Consider the following 17,155-nt stretch of genomic DNA (forward strand, 5'->3'; position numbering starts at 1 on the left):
TTAGAGGATTAGGGCCTGAGCAACCTACTGGTTGGAGGAGGAAAGAATATGGAAGGGCACCAAGATGTGCACCACTGTGAATACCAGTTACAGTTACAGCAGCTTTTTAAACAGTTGTGTTAATTACAAATAATTTTGGGATACACATTTGGTGTCCATTCTAATTAGCAACATGAAGTACAAGACACATTTTTACAAAGGTCAAGCTAAAGACACTCAGAGTATGAAAAGTACTGTTATTAGCATGGAAACAATGCAGAATGATGGAACAGAAGCAGACAGCATAGAGCTTTACTTCTAGACAAAAAAAAATCCTGTACAGACATGGAAGCATGTACTGAGAGCTGCCTGAGGGAATAAAGATGAAAAAAGTGAGGACAAAGCTGTTGGTACTGTCTTACTGGAGAAAAAAAAGAGAAGTGATACCACCTCCAGGAATAATGCCTGAAGCACTGGCACACTCATACATGTCTGATGAATACTAAAGCCTAGAAAGATTGAATCTGTAAAGAAATAAAAGTCAGAAGTAGAAATAGATCCATTAGAAAATACGTTCAAGCAGGCTAAGGGAATTCGGAAGGTAAGCCAGAGACAGACCTAAGAATGTGATGCACTGTATTACACAGAACATAAATCAGAGAGAATAATGGCCATTCTTCTGGAATATTCCAAAGCGCTTGTGCAACTGAGTTTGCCTTCACTCTGCCCTGGGATGGAAAGGCAGCAATAGGACTGAACACCTACAATCAAAGAGAACCCCCTGCAGTGTGGCTGTAGCTGATCCAAACATTGCTGCTGTGCTGCAGATGACACCAGGGGACAGAGGAACTGGGAGTTTGCAGCTAAGCTTTTACATCAGGAGCCAGCTGAAACTTTCTGGTTATTGCAAACCCAACTACATGCAACCATGAGAAATACAAGTGATCTTTCATGTAGGGAAAATTTCCTCCGGTTCTTAACCTGTGTTTATATCATTCCAATGCCATATCAGGGTTTTTTCCCACTTTTTAAATTTATTTTCTTAAGTAGGAAATCATACTCAGTGACTTTTAAAGAATGCTATTAAAACTATGAAGTCTAGCATTCCAGATAATGAAAAAAATTACATTCACCTCTGATACAAATTTCAGGAGGATCAGGAGTTTGTAAGCAAACAGGATGATTTTAAATTTTATTCACAGAAAAGATGTTCATTACTTCTCATGTCACGAATGCTTCTTGGCAAGACAAAAGTCACCTTTTGGTCATATTTCACATAACTTTTCACGTGGTACAAACATCAGGACTCATGTTTGGTTCAAAGATGCCTCATCAGGATACAGCTGCTGGCATTATTTCTGTGTGAAAAGGTGCATGTTACCAAAGGATGAATATTTATAATAAATGCAAAGAGCAAGGACATAAGCTTAACTGAAAGAAGTTCAGTCACAGGCTCAGACCTCCTGACACATGTTTTCTGGCCATCTCCACATGGGATCAGAGAGGTAGTGAGGCGCTGAGTCAAGGCACATGAAATCAACTCATCAGTTTACCAAAGTGCATGAAGACATGCTTGGAGAGATCCTTTAGTATTATCTTTGCCTATCCTTTAGAATTACTGACACATCTGAGAATGATCAAGAGACCTAAGTGGAAGTATTTGAAAGGCTGAGAGAAAAAGCTTAAGTTTTGTCCTAAATTAGTTTAGCTTTCTGGAAGAAGAAGATAAACAGTGCAGCTTACAAGCAGGCACCAAGAGACATTGACAAATACAGCACTTCTCAGTAAGTTCACAACAGGCTCACACAGGAGACAGGTTCAGGCACAGTAGGAGCTGGTGGCTATGGCATTCCGAAGGGAGTAAGTACCATCTAATAACAGGTGATTATTTTTGTCAAGGAAACCAGTGATGCTTTAAAACAGCAAACGGGATGCTATTGAAATGCCAGCATCAATACATGGAAATGTGTTCCTGTCTGAGAAAGTCATTACTGGTGACAAGTACATGGAGCAGGAAATAGCTTCCATGGCTCAGGACAGATTCCACATCTCCACTAATGGAAGGCATCAGGCAATTGAACAAGGCAGTGACAAGATGAGGTAGCTGGAATAAAAAGAATCACACCAAGTGGTTCAGTACAGTGAAATAAAAATTTGATGATGTGTCAGCTCTGAGGGATTCATGCACTACGAGCAAAGCTATAGCAAGGCTTCATGGGGAAAAAAAAAATCTACCTTAGATCCCACTCCCTCCCTTGCCAAAGGTGGTCCTCTCCCCTCCCCTGCACTCTCCAAGGCAGCTCTGTGGACACCCTCGGCACACAGCTCGCCGTGCCATGCCCTGCCCTCTCAGTGACTCCAACGGAGCCCAGGATTTCATGGGATTTTTGGAAGGCTGAGAGAGACGCTTGCTGTTATATCCGCAGGAGCCAACCAAGCCAAAGGCGAGATGCGCGGCCAGTGTTTTCCCGCACCAGCTCATGGCGGAGCCACGATGAACTCGTGCGCCCCAGGCAAGGGCCAGAGGCTGCCAGTGCAGCCTCTGCTGTGCGGAGCCGGGAGCCCGAGCAGCGCCGAGCGTGCCCAGAGTACCAGTACCAGTACCAGTACCAGTACCGGTACCGGCACCGGCAGCGGCAGCGGCAGCGGCAGGCCCCGCCGCGGGCAGCGGAACTGCGCACAGGCCGCGCCCCCTTCCGGCAGCGCGCGGGGGCGGGCGGAGATGGCGGCTGCCGTGCCCGGCGCCTCCCGGGGCCGCGCCGCCGCCGCGCTGCTGCTGCTGCTGCTGCTGGGCTGCTGGGGCGCGGCGCTGGCCGGCGGCCTCCAGGTACGGGGCTGGGGGAGCAGCGGCGGGGCCCGAGAGCAGGCGGGCGGGCGGGCGGCGCCTCGGGCTCAGTGCTGCCGGTGCCCGCACCGCCTCTCTCCGCAGGCAGCGAGCGCGCCCGCGGAGCTGTCCGGAGGCTCTGGCAGCGCTTACGGGCTCTGTCGGTAGGACGGGCTCCGATTCTGAGCCGCGCTCCCCGGCGCTGCCCGTGCCCAGAGCGCGGTGCCGGGCGGCTGTGCCGCCGCCTGTGCTGTGTGCCGGCTGCCGAAAGTTACAAACCCCCGACTCTCCATCCTCTTGCGCGTTTCTGACATTCAGTTTCTCCGGCCACGCACGGTAGCGCGCAGCGGGTGCCCGGTGCGGGCTCCCCGTCCCGCAGGTGCCAGTGCGTTTGCCAGGTGGGAGTAATGTCATGTTTCAGCAGTTAGCTTAATGCACTGTGCCCACGCTACATCTGGAGTGTTGTTTGCTTTTAAATTTTGCGTTATTAAAAAGTTGTTATGCTTGAAATTAATTACAACTAGGACCAAATAACCCACGCACCCCGAACAATAGAAATATTCCTGCAATCTCTGGATGACTAATTAAACTGCAAGTTGTTTGCTGCTTCAAGTACATCACTGTATCTGTTACCGTGTGTTTTGTGTAGGACCACAAGCATCATCCCAGAGCTCCTCAGAGTTAATAGAGCCTGATTTGAGAGTCTGCAGATTTTGTCCTGTGAGACTCTCTTACCTCTGCAGTCTTAGCCCTTTTTGTGTCCTGATTTATGCTCTCTGTTAAGGAAAGGGCCCTCTCATCTGCAAAGGAAAGTGGGAACTATGGAGAGCACAGATTATACAGAAGGTTGCTGTTGTAGATCCTGATTTTGGAAGATAAATGCAATCACCTTGGACCTAAAGTGGGTTAAACTCTCAGATTCTCTTACTTGCTTTTGAAAATTAAGTTGAATCCAAGTCTCTTTTCTCATTAAGGATGGAACTGTAGGTCAATAAATCTTATTATCTTCTTCTTGGAGTGTCCTTTGGAGTAGAGGTGTGTGGGCTTTTGGTTTTAACTTAGGTGCAAGTGACTAATAATTCCTCTTTGTTCTGTAGCAAGTTTCAGGGAAAGATTTGGAACATGAGATGTGAAATTCACCTGTGATTCACATAAAAGGGGCAAATGTTAAGAAAATTACCTCTCTCCTAGCTTTTCTAAGGTTTATTCAGTGTTAATGTGTCATAAACATATGCACTGAACACTATTGTGGAAATAACAAAGCTATGAATGGTCATTTCTTTCTTATTGCTGAAAAATCTAAATTTTTTTTCATCCTTTAGGATCAAGCAGAGCAGTTTTTAAGAAGTGGACATACAAATAACTGGGCAGTTTTGGTAAGCATGATCCAGGTTGTTTTCTTCCAATAAAATGGACAATTTTTCATCAGGAGGCATAATTGCAACAGTCATTCAAGAGTTGTGCTCATTTGAAAGAAATGGAAAGAATTCATTTGGAAATTAATAAATTAGAAATTGTGCCTGAAAATTTATTACATTATAATGAAATTATGTTTTCAGTATGACAGAATTTCAAGCACTGAATGTGTCTAGCCACATGGCAGATTTATAAAACAAAAGTTCTGAAAGCATTAAAATAGTTAATGTAGCATATTGCATATTGAAAAAAAGGTGTAATTCTGATAGCAGGGAAGTCTGGTCTCTTGACCAGAAAGCTAGAATTTATATCTCATTTTTGTTCTTATTCAATCTGTTAACTTGTGATAACAGGCTGGGAATAAAATCAATTCAGGCAATATAGTGTTTAGATTAACTGTTCTTGCCCTCATTCTTTTTTTCTTTGCCATGTAACTTTTATTAGTTTTGAATCATGCTGCACAATTGGTTCTTAATCACAATTCAGGTCTTAATGACTAATTTGTTTCAGAACACTATTGTAATTACTCAGTAGCAGCTGTTTGTTTTCCAGATACTAAAACTGAGCAATATAAAAGGAAAGTTAACAGTAACTAATTGAAGGAATAATTTCTATATTCTACAATGTACAAGCTTGAAACGAATAAAACATTACATACTATTTTAATACTATTAACAAATATATGCTTTTATTAGTACCATAAAAACACACAAAGAAAGGTGGAAAATTATGTCCAAGGACAATACTTTCTCTGCTGAACAGATTTTCTGCTGGTTTTATTTTCTGAGTGGTTCATCGTTAAGTTTTGTAACAATTGCTACTAATTTTTAAGCAGTAAAACAGGGAAGTTTGAAGTAATGTCAGGCACTGGGATCATACTGGAATCCCACCTCATCAATAGCTTGAATTAATGTGCTGTATGTGGATAACTACATTTGAAACTTAGAAGCACTTTCCACTGTGTTGTAGGGGAGGTACTGGAGACAAGGAGCAGATGACAGTATCTTGAACTGTTCAGCTAAATTGGATACAGTTTATTTTCAGAGCTTTAAATCTTGCTGAAAGGCAATCAAGGACTGATTCTTGCTGGCTTTTGTGGAATTCCTAATGATAGACACACAAGGGGATTCTTTCAGGTTGAATTTTATTATTACTTAAGCTACAGCTCCGTTCTTTTTATGAAGAGAGTGGAGAAAAAGATGCTATGTAGTGTAACTTACAGCTCTACATTTAGAGCTGGAAAATTAAATAACTATCTAAATGCTTTTTCCTGCATAAATATTTTTGTGGTTTTAAAGTCACCTCTTTTAGAACCTTTTGGAAGGTCTGAATCAGAACCTGATTTAGGGAGTGTGTAACTAAAGGGAATGGCTGAGCCCTGACCCCTTGCCTGTTAAAACAGTAGAAATAGAGCTCTGAGAATTTGTATTCAGATTCATTTGTATTTGTATTGGTTAGAGGTCACTTTGCTCTTACTTTGACTCCATAATGAGTTTCTTGGTGTTACTAGTTGATACTTTTTTATTTTTAATATTCCTGTAGTCACTTTCTTCTGATGCAATGTGTCAGGCCTGTTTGCATCTTTACACTATTTAATATGTATTTGTTTTTTTTTTCATTTCAAGGTGTGTACGTCTCGATTCTGGTTTAATTATCGTCATGTGGCAAATACTCTTTCAGTGTACAGAAGTGTCAAGAGGCTGGGCATTCCTGATAGGTGAGGGAATCTTGGTGAATTCAGTTCTTGCAAATGTGCTGTTAAAGTTCTCTTGCTGTCTGAAGCAGTATGGAAATACATTTTTCTTCCCAGTTTAACTGGATAAAAGTAAAAAGTAAGAATTCAATCATATCAGTGTGGTGAAAAGTGCAGCAATGTTGTTCCAAAGGAAAAGCAACAAGTTGCATAATAAAATTTCCATTTGGAACTGGCTAATTAGATCTAGCCATAAAAATGTACCACTCAGCAAATTGATGAAAGTATAATGTGAAAATTGCTAAATGCACTCAGCAATGGCAGTGCTACTGTGAGAGATGAGTCTTGCACTACTTTAATTTCCTTTTAGTTTGGAGATGTTGGTAACTGTGACTGTACTAGGATGTAAGACTTCCACATCTGTAACTACACTGAGTCTTTTAATTCCAGGAGTCTTTTTAATGATCCAAGCTTTTGTTGTAATTGTTGAATAGTGTTCTAATTTCTCTTTGACTGTTACACGAAAGTAGAATGTCTGAAATGTTTTTTTGCTTCTTTTTCACAGTCACATTGTCTTGATGCTGGCAGATGATATGGCATGTAATCCCAGAAACCCCAAACCTGCTACTGTGTTTAGTCATAAAAACATGGAGCTAAATGTCTATGGAGATGATGTGGAAGTGGATTACAGAAGCTATGAGGTAACTGTGCTTTAATAAAACAGTGAGTCTTTTTTTTTTCAGTGTTAATTTAAAGATTTATGTAGCATCTGTGAACTTTGAGGAAGTCTTTCTGTTCATATTACTGATTTTGGGCTGGGCTTTTATTATCAGCTGATGAGTCTAAAGTGCATACCCCTACCCTCCTTGATATTTGAGTTTGTATTTGAAGTTCATTATACTAGAAACATGTTTAGTGTATCTATTTTGAATAATGGAATAGAATGACATTACTGAAATTTCTATGGAAATGACTGTTCAGTATCTTATCTTGCCAACACAAAAATTACTGTGAAAATATTGGAATGCAAGTGAATTATTTATTAGGTAGATGTACTTCAATTCCTAATCTTAAGCATATGCTCTCCTAAAATGAATCAAAAGCCATAACTTAATCATTACTGCAAAGCAATTACTGTATAAAAGTCTGTATTCTGTCACATTTGTTTTCATATAGTATTCCTTCATACCAGGCAGTGTTTTTACCAGTTGAGACAAAATGACACATCAGTTTCTTGGTTTAGTAGTGCTGTGGAATTATTGCTAAAGGTTTCTTGGATTGTATTTAAGTATATAGTAGATCTTTTATTTCTCTGAAGCTGTATACAAAGAAGTGAAGACACAGAACTGGAATAGAGCTACATTATTTTTTCATATTTTTTCCTGGGTATGGATTTGTTACTGGCATTGGAGCTCTGCACGTGTACTTAAAGAGAGAGTGGTGTTTTATAGGATGTCTTGCAGTCAGCACTCAAATGGATCTTATCTGATCACTTAGACTTATGTAATCAAATTTATCTTGTTTTTTCTTTCCTGAGTTGCAGAGAGAATTTAAACTTTTGTTTTTCCATGGTAACACACACTAATGTTGGAGCATTTTGTTAGTACAGGAGCAGCTTTGGCACAATGAAACTATGTGCTGACAGGTTTTTATATCAATGTAGATGTGATGTATTTAAAAATTATAGTGGTGGTAGATTTATTAGATATAATTAAGCAACAGGCTGATGTTAGTGTAGTGAAGTAAAAGGTACCACATGATTCTTAACCTGAAGTAAAACCTTGCACAGAAAATTTTTATGCAGTTTATACTATGCCATACCATGTCTGGTTAGATATGCTACATATTTTACTGTTCCATTATTTAATTTCTGTAACCCATCCTATAGCTGATCAATATTTTTATCTTTAGAAAATTAGTTTGTGCTTCTGTTCTTAGGTTACCGTGGAAAATTTCTTGCGTGTTTTAACGGGAAGAATCCCACCAAGCACACCACGGTCTAAACGTCTTCTTTCTGATGACAGAAGCAATATTCTAATATATATGACAGGTAATTGCTGGTCTATGTGTGCAGTTTATTGATGCTTGCTCAGTTGGATGGGTTTGTTGAAAGCATCAGTGGTCCAAATCCACAAAAGGATCGACCGAAGGATTTTTTTCTGTTTTTTTAGCATGCCTTTCTAAGTAAGAATATATGCCTGTAAAGCAGTAATAAGCCAGTATAATTTCCAGTTGAAGTGGTGTATGTGTATTGTTTTTACTGTAATAATATTTTCTTTTGTTGAACTGTCTCTGGAAAAACAGAATTGTGTTTACCTTGTTTTAGAAAAACCATCAACTAGGCTGTATATCTTCCTTTAACCTACATCCTTGCCTAACTTCTGATTTTTCTGTCAGGCCATGGTGGAAATGGTTTCCTAAAATTTCAAGATTCTGAAGAAATCACAAATGTAGAGCTTGCTGATGCCTTTGAACAAATGTGGCAGAAAAGGAGGTAAGAAATAAGCATTATGTAGACATTGAATATTGAATATCCTGAACATACTCTGAGATGTGTCTTACTGGTAGGCCTTACTTACCTGCAAGTGGTGGTGCTGTCAGTTGTCCATAAAATAGTGTAAGAGTTTGCATTCAGAAAGCAGAGTTTAGTTTTTGCTTTCAGCTGCAGTTGGAGCTGCTCAAATGTATTGCTTTGGGCAAACTCACATGCTAAAATCAATGAGCTTCTGTTCCTTAGGTTCTGAGCAGCTGCCCTGGTAACTAAAAAGCAAAATATGTATATGGTGTTTAAGTAGAAATGGGTAAGGAGGCTGTTTTCTTTCTTTCAGGTACAATGAATTGTTGTTTATTATTGATACTTGTCAAGGAGCATCCATGTATGAACGCTTTTATTCACCCAATATAATGGCCTTGGCTAGCAGCCAAGTAGGAGAAGATTCTTTATCAGTAAGTAGATATATGTGTTCCTGAAGACAGTTTTCAGAATGCCTGAATTAAAAGCACATTTCCTGCTAACTTCTAACTGAAGATTTCCTTTATTCTAATTGATGAATGCATCAGGCATTTTGTGGGGGGTTGACAAAACTTGTAAGTGTACCATTCCTGCTTGTTTTTGTGTGCTGTCCCATTAGCACCAGGCTAATGATGGATTTCTGTGCTTGCTGGCCAGTTTATGCATTGCCTAGGATAGCAAGGGATCTTATGGGAAGACTGCTGAGAGATATGTGTGAGGAATTTACTATATTGTGAGGATTTACTATACTTGATATAAAACAAAACAAAATGCTAACCTTCACCTTCTGTAATTATATCCCAGCTGGATTACAGAAGGAGCCATAGGAGAGATCCCAGCCAGACCAAAAGCAGCTGGTCAGGATTACCTGAACCCACACACTGCTGTAAGATACACTGGCTCTCCCAGCCCTGTTTTCAAAGTCCACAGATCTGTGCTGGACCATTAAGAAGGGGTTCCCTGCTTTTTGGGAAACACAGATATTACCAGGATACAGTTAATAAATGAATTGCATTGTTCAGTTTATCAGCAGTAGGTTTCTTTACAGCTAGCCATTTTCTTTGCATAATTTGCCTAAGAACAAATGAAATTACACTTAACTTTTGCAACATTTATTACATTTTGTTGCCTCTCCTGAATGCTGAGTTTTCTCCTGCAAATGCCCAATAACTGCTGTGTTGTTTTTACAGCATCAGCCTGACCTGGGGATCGGCGTTCATCTCATGGACAGATATACATTCTATGTGTTAGAGTTCTTGGAAGAAATTCATCCAGCCAGTCAGACAAATATGAATGACCTAGTAAGTAGAATACTCAACATTCATGAGTATGCTAATGACTGTTATAGTTCCAAAACTAATCTGTTTTGTCTGTAGGGTTCTTCAAATGCTTTTTACGCTCCTGCTGTTTCTGTCGGAAGCAGCTTTGGAGGGAGGGTTTTTGCCATTGTTAAATGTAGTTGTGTAACACTTCAAGGATTGTCCTCATTTGAAAGTGCTTTGCTGGCTCCAGAAAAAAATAATCAAAATTAGCCAGATTTTGTATTTTTCACTGAAAAAAATAATGAAGTATTCATTAAATATTCATATCAATAGAATGAAGCATTTGCATGTGAAATATTTAAGCAGGAAGCTTCCAAAGCCAGGATAGAAGACACTTGGCAGATGTGGAAAAGCAGCATTGATGTTGTTTTGCCAAGGTCATTAAAGAGTTAAAATTCCAACAGTGCACTCATAAATGCCTGCAGAGACTAATTTATCTGTCTATCTGCTTAGATTCCAGAGCAAGATAGGTGCAAATCCATCAGTGTTTGGACTTAATTATAGCTGAGGCAAACATTATTGTAGATTCAGGTATGAAGCAGAAGGAAAAGAAAAAGCCAACCAGGTAACATATGACAAAATTTATGAAAATGCCTCTCTAGCAGTAAGATGTATGCACTGAGGAGATGACATAAAAAGTAACTGTATTTTGCTCTATTAACCCTTTATACCTGTTCCAGTGCTAGTTTCTTTGTAGTCATACTTTGGTATCTTGTAGCTGTAAATCCTGCTGTGCCTCATCAGTAATCTAAGAGCTACCACTTACAGAACACATTGTCAGATTCATTTCTGTAAAAGGAGCAGCTGCTCAAAAGTTTTATGCCACCCTCTGTCTACAGAGGATGGTGTTAGCCTGACTGCTACATGTGTGCTAGAATTCTCTCTAAACAACCCACACTTGGCAGATTTTATATTGGTACAGAATTGATTAAGTGGCTAAGACTCAAGGTTCTTTTACTTACTTCTGTGGGAATGAAATTCTGTCCTGTAATTTAATACCTTCTAATTTTGGGATACAGGTAACTTTAAAATAAATCTTGGTAAAGAAAAATATGCAAGTTCTTTATTAAGTATTAATAAGATTAAGTGTCTAGCCTGTTCATTCAAATGTCACTGTAAACCAGAAGATTAATTTGTGTTAATAATAAAAGATCCTAAAAAGGAACTGTACTTTCTACTGTGTAAGACACTCTCTGGAATGTGGTGTAGGTGGTCTGGCCAGCAGGATGTTCATCTGATTATTGTGAAAAGTGTAGAAATTTGTTAGCTGGCCAAGTAATTTATTTTTTGAGCTCTTTGGAGAATATACCTAACTGTGTTTTTGCTTACATGCCAAATATTCAGGAAGAGCTGAGGGAAGTTATCCATACTGGTAAATTTATTGCATCATGTAAGTCAACTTATCATACATCCATCTGCTGATTGATGCTTGGGGAGTGCAAGAGAAGGGACACACATTTATTGTGATTTGTGGTAATTTGTTCAAGGCCAGGTTGGATGGGATTTTGAGGCTAGCCTAGGGGGAGATATCCCTGCCCTTGGCAGGAGAGTGGAACTTAATGATTTTTAAGGTCTCTTCCAGCCCAGACCATTGTGATCTGGTACCGAGTCATAATCTGCACGCATTGCAGCAAATGCAACCACTTGACTTTGAGTCAGTGCTTTTCTAGGCTTCATCTAAGAGTTCCAAAATGACATATGGTTAGTCCATGTAAGGATATAAACCTGTTGGCTTTTTTTCCCAACAGTTGCAGGAGGTATTCTGGCACTAGGGGTACTCTATCCTACTCTTACTTTTTAAATTTAAATTAATGCTTTCCAAGATCAGGGTAACTTATGTTGCTCACTACCTAGCTTTAAAATTAAATGATCTTTAGTTGTTTGATCTTCTGATATGTCAATTGTCTTCTCTTTTTGAAGTACTGTGTATTTGTCAGATCACTTCTATCCCATTACCTCTTTACTTTTCTCTAATCACTCTTGAAACAGCTTCTCTTCACATCCACCTAAGATTTGGCTATTGCATTCCTGCAAAGAATGATACATCATTTTTCATAATCTACTCCACCTACTCCCCACCTGCTCCATCTGTGTTGCTAAGGGATAGCTTAAAACTGTGCAAATGACTGATTTTAGGTTTGATCACAATTCCCTGAAAATAGAGACTATATTGAAATGTCATAAATTTTAACTTTTATAATAAGATTCAATTACATTTCTAAATGAGGGGTCATTTGTCATAAAATAGCTAAATTATTGTTATAAAAGTTAAGGTTACAAAGTTGGGGGGGTTGTTTAAAAACATTTGGAAAAATTAATATAGGAAAAAATGTATTGAACTTAGCCTGCATTTGCCTTTTCTTTTTTGTCAGAAGAACTCAGTTACTAGTGTTGGTGTGCTGTGGTATAATGGTTTGCAGTCCTTTCTCACAGTGATAGTGAATGAGTAGGTTTTTAACACTGAAGTCTTCTCACTGTCACTTCATACTTTTGTTCATATTCATATCAATATGCTGTGGTAGTAAACTGTTGCAGGGCAGGTTAGAATTAGTTGGGTGCAGTATCAGTTTCCCACTTTCAGTGCTGATGCAGTTTTTTTGGACATTTATACTCTCAAAACCTTGGCAAGAGACTTACTTGTATAACTGCAGTATAAATTTATGCTTCAAATAGTGTGATTAAAACAAGTGCTTTCTTTTTATAGTTTAGTTCAGAGACTTAGTTTTTATGTTTGTGCACTTAATTGGAGCAAAGCTGGAGAAAATTGATAGCATTTTGGTGAAAATGAAAACTTTGGAGGGTTTGTGTGGTTTTGTCTTTCAGGTGTTGCAGGACGTGCAGGATATAGGGAATCTGATATGTAGACAAAATGCATGGGTAAAATAGATAATGAGGTACTAGCTAGTTTGTAGGTGTCACAGGATGTCTGTGAACTTAATGTAAGTAAAACACTTTTGATATTTGAAGATTCTATGCATTAATTTGTGGGCCATAAATTAGAAATTAGACTGATGGATTTTTTTTTTTTTTTTAAATCAAAATGTAAATTTTTGCTTCTTTATGAAGCCTTCAACATAGCTACTTATCAAAGCTTTTTTAATTGTGCATGCCTTCCTTTGGTAAATATGAAGAATTTATGCCCACCTGTGACTTCTCAAAGGTTATAGCATCATTGCTGCATCTATATTCAGCAGTATATTTGTGCATTTATCAGTTAGATGTAATTGATTGCTGGCTTTCATAGGAGCATTTTTAAACTCCAGTGGCATTATTGTAAGGACAAAGGTTTTCAGAAATGCTTAATCAAGATGTTAATGCATTTTTCAACCTTTTTTTTCGCTATGGAGCTTTTACTGAAATGAATTCAAGTTATATGCATAATTTATCTTTCTTTCTAATAGTGGTGTCATTTTGGAAGGTGTATGTAGACAGCTGAATGAGGGACAGGATATGATTGTCCATCTTGGTTTCCAGTTTCAGGTCTGTCCAAAAAGTTTGTGTGTTTCCACCCCCGGGCACCGCACCGACCTGTTCCAGCGGGACCCTCAGAATGTCCTGATCACAGATTTCTTCGGCAGTGTCAGGAAGGTGGAGATCACCACAGAGGCACTTTCCTTGGACAGGGAGGTGGCTGCAGTTGAAAGCAAGTAAGTAGCCATTATTTAGACCTCATCTCTACTGCTTTGTGCCACAGAAACGAAGTAGTTGTGTAACTGCCAAGGAGAAAGAACTCTGACTTGCTGTTATTTCTTACAAGGAGTCAGGGAGGTAATAGGGACCTCCTACTGTGATGAAATTGTCAGCTGAAAACTTTGTTTAAAAGTACCCACTCCTGCTGCTTAAGACCAAGGTGTGATATCAACAACGGCATAAATAGTTTACAATTTTCCTTCTTCCTTAACATTTCTTCTTTACTGCTCAAATATTTTGTTACTGCAATTCCTGCTCGTGGTAGTTTGCCCCCACCAGATAAGCTCTGAGTATAAGCCATCAGGTTAGGTGTTCAATAGCAATTTATTTTTTGATAAATGCTTTGTTTCAGTTCTCTGAATTCTCTGGCCTTTGACATTATTCTGTCCTGAGAATTTCTGTTTCTGACATGCAGTGATTCATTTGATTAAAATTACTGGTGCAAGTTCATTGATTGAAGTTGTAACAGCGCTTCCATTACTTTGTGGATGAAGAAAGAAGTATAAACCTCTTTGTATTTTTGGGATTCTGTTGCCACCTATTGGGAAGATGTAAAGGAAGATGTGCTTGTTCTGTTTGGTTTATTTAGCATTGTGCTTCCATTTCTGTTGTGTGTTTTGTGCTTGATGATACTGCCCTATAGGACAGGGGGGAAAAAAGATTGAAATATTGTGGTATATCAGGGATTAATACTTTTTAACATATAAATTTATGTAAATTCTTGTCTGCCTTGTTGTTTACTGTTGCTCAAGCCAGCAGATAGCACTTATATTTATTTTAAAGATAACAGTAATTCTGGTCCTTGTCATTATAAATATCCTACACTATTTAGTGTATTTCATATTTTACTTTCATACTTTATTTATATCTGGATCATATGGATTAGTACATACCATATAAATGATTTTTGAATAGGTGCTATGACTGATTGTCTCAAAATAATGTAAGAATGACTCCTGAATGAAAGAATGTGAGTGCTTATTCTTAACCCTCTAAGTGTCAGTTAAACCATTCTGTGCCTTTTGGGAATATGATGGCTGTTGTATTTTACCTGACACTCTCAGGTGAAACAGCTGGGGAAGGATGGGGCTATCACAGCCTTGTTTGTTCTTTTTTGTTTTACTGGAGAGAACTAAACCAAGCTTATTAACAGTGAAATAATTATTCCAAAATAGTTATGACTAATCTTGTTTATCCCCAACATTGTTTTAAAAGCCCTGATGAAGCAGAAGAAGGTAATGGAGAATTGAACTTGGGCCCTTAAGAGTTTGTAGGGTTTATTGGCCAAAAGGTAGATCACAAGATATACTACTAGTACATCAAAATTTGTATTACGTTGGTTACTGAGTGTGAAGATGTTATTGGTTTAATATTTGATGAAGACTCGAGGCTTCATTCCTTTATGAATCATGTCCTCTGTTTTAGCCTTCCCTCAGTGTTGGCTTGATACTTTTTTTCTTTTCCTTTTACATACTGGTGGCAGTAGAATGCTACTTAATATTTGTGTAAGAGAGCTTAACCAGAAAATGAAATCCAGGCCTGAACTCTGACCCAGTCTTCAGTAGCCTGAAGGTTAGATCTGATTTGTTTGTTTTAAAGCTGCAGGTGTCACACGTGCAGGTGAGGACATTAAAAGCCAAATGAACCGAAGAGGTAAACCACTGATTACTCAGGTAAAACACTGATTACAGAGAAGATGCTGTCATGTGAGGCATGAACATGTATCAGGATTGTACTGCTGACAGTTCAAGTTCTCATCTTGCCCCCTGCTGTGATTTTGCCAAATCTTTTCAACAGAAGTTTCTTTTGTTACACAATTGCTTAGCAATTACTTGGTTGCACAGATCCTCTCCCAAGCCCAGCGTGAGCCGTAGCTGTGCAGCCAGACCAGAACTGGCAGCTTCACGTGGAGCTCACGCCGTGACATTTGATGAGTGGGGCCTTTGAAGTTTCCTCTGGCTTGGGCTCAGACTCATACAGAGAACAACTGCTAATTAAGCAGGAGAAGAGCCTTGCTCTCTATCCACGTAGTGGTAGGTGAATATTTGCGAGTAAAGGCTTTAAAAAATAAAGAGAAGGTTCCTCTGCTATTTCCTTTTTTTCAGAGCTATTTCAGTCTAAGCTGTGTTCACTTCAAAGGGCTTGTTCTGCAGCTGCCTCAGTCCTGACAGGATCTGTAGCTGCCAATTTTAGCAGAAAATCTGACAGTCTGAGGGTTCTGAGGCTTCAGGTGGTTATGTTTTGTCTAAATCCCCATGCAAGTTCAGAAAGTCAGCATTAAGGAGTAGAAGAAATCTTGCTTCTTTGGAGGAGGAGCCTTGTGGATTTTAGAACATCTAATAAATTAAAAGTGTGTTTTTTAAGCTTGGATTGTAACTCTACAGCCAGTTGGAACACTTTTCAGTTCTTGTCATGAGGAAAAGACCTGTATCAGCAGAAAGTGTTGCTAAAAATTGGGATGAATATTTCCCTCGAGGGTAGTAAGAAGTGAATTAAACACAGCATCATATAAAACCATCCTAGTTCCATTGCTTTTAAGAATTAGGCTTTTGTATTTAATACTTCTGTTATGAAGTATTGTGATACTACTGGCAGTGACTGTTCTCCTAAAAAATAAATTGGTCACTTGTGTTAGGAGGGATACTTGTGTAACAGGTTAATTATGAGTAATTGGTTTGTTTGCAGACTATCACTAGCTAATGTTGTCTCAGTTTATCTTGTGTGTGTGTGTGTGTTGGTGTCTCTTTCCTGTCCTTTCTTCTCTTCCACCAGCTGTTTTCAATTTTATGTGTTTAATAATTAAATGCTGTTGTGTGGTCCTGAAGCCTTTATGAGCCAATAGGCAATTTGTTTATTTGACAAGTAGATGCTGCTCAGCTCAGTGGGCTTTTGTTAAAATAAGAGTGTCTGGGTTTGTTCCGAGGTCCCCGTTCGGTCTGTAGTTCTTTGACGTTTCATAAGTCGCTTTTAGCAGTGATTCCGCCGGCTCACGGTTCCCGGTTCCTGGCAGGCAGCGCCGGGCGGGCCCGGGGCCGGCAGGTGGCGCCAGCGCGCCGGAGCGGGAGCGCGGCGGGCGGGACCGGGACCGGGACAGTGAACGGGACTCGGACTGTGACCGGGACTCGGACTGTGACCGGGACCGGGACAGTGAACGGGACTCGGACTGTGACCGGGACTGGGACCGGGACAGTGAACGGGAGTCGGACTGTGACCGGGACAGTGAACGGGACTCGGACTGGGACCGGGACTGGGACCGGGACAGTGTGATTGGGACCGGGGATGGGACAGTGACCGGGACTGGGGCTGGGACAGTGTGACCGGGGTTGGGACAGTGTGGTTGGGACCGGGGGTGGACAGTGGACAGGATAGGACCGGGACCCCACCGTGACCGCCTGACATCCCTTTCTGCGGGATCGCTTAGGAATCAGGTGGATGTGGAAACGGGGAGTTCAACCTCATCATTGTTCGGTGGAAATTTGATGGATAAATGGGAGGTTTTTGTCTTATTTTCCACTTCTCCTACTGGGCGACAACCTGGTAGAGATGAAGCATGTTTCAGTTTCAGAGTAATGTAAAAATAGAAAAAGACCCTCAGAATTTAACAGGTCTCTACTCACCAGAATTGAATTTCCAGTGGGATTAAGAAGCTGTTACTTCTAGGTTCACAAACATCCTCAGATGTGTTTCATAATTTTTCCCATGAAGAACACTAATTAGTT

General features: G+C 39.8%; 1 protein-coding gene across 1 annotated transcript in view; it reads left to right on the plus strand.

Moving 5' to 3' along the window:
• The first annotated feature begins 2,672 nt into the window (after positions 1–2,672).
• PIGK (phosphatidylinositol glycan anchor biosynthesis class K) overlaps positions 2,673–17,155 on the plus strand; it is a 59,340-nt gene continuing 44,857 nt past the window's right edge. The window contains exons 1-9 of the mRNA XM_079313358.1: positions 2,673–2,806; positions 4,126–4,179; positions 5,845–5,936; positions 6,478–6,613; positions 7,851–7,962; positions 8,310–8,406; positions 8,741–8,858; positions 9,615–9,725; positions 13,221–13,393. Of these exons, the coding sequence (XP_079169484.1) occupies positions 2,702–2,806; positions 4,126–4,179; positions 5,845–5,936; positions 6,478–6,613; positions 7,851–7,962; positions 8,310–8,406; positions 8,741–8,858; positions 9,615–9,725; positions 13,221–13,393 (998 nt within the window). The 5' untranslated portion in view covers positions 2,673–2,701. The remainder of the gene's footprint in view (positions 2,807–4,125; positions 4,180–5,844; positions 5,937–6,477; positions 6,614–7,850; positions 7,963–8,309; positions 8,407–8,740; positions 8,859–9,614; positions 9,726–13,220; positions 13,394–17,155) is intronic.

This window comes from Erithacus rubecula, assembly GCF_903797595.1.
Source record: "Erithacus rubecula genome assembly, chromosome: 10".
NCBI classification, from domain to species: domain Eukaryota; kingdom Metazoa; phylum Chordata; class Aves; order Passeriformes; family Muscicapidae; genus Erithacus; species Erithacus rubecula.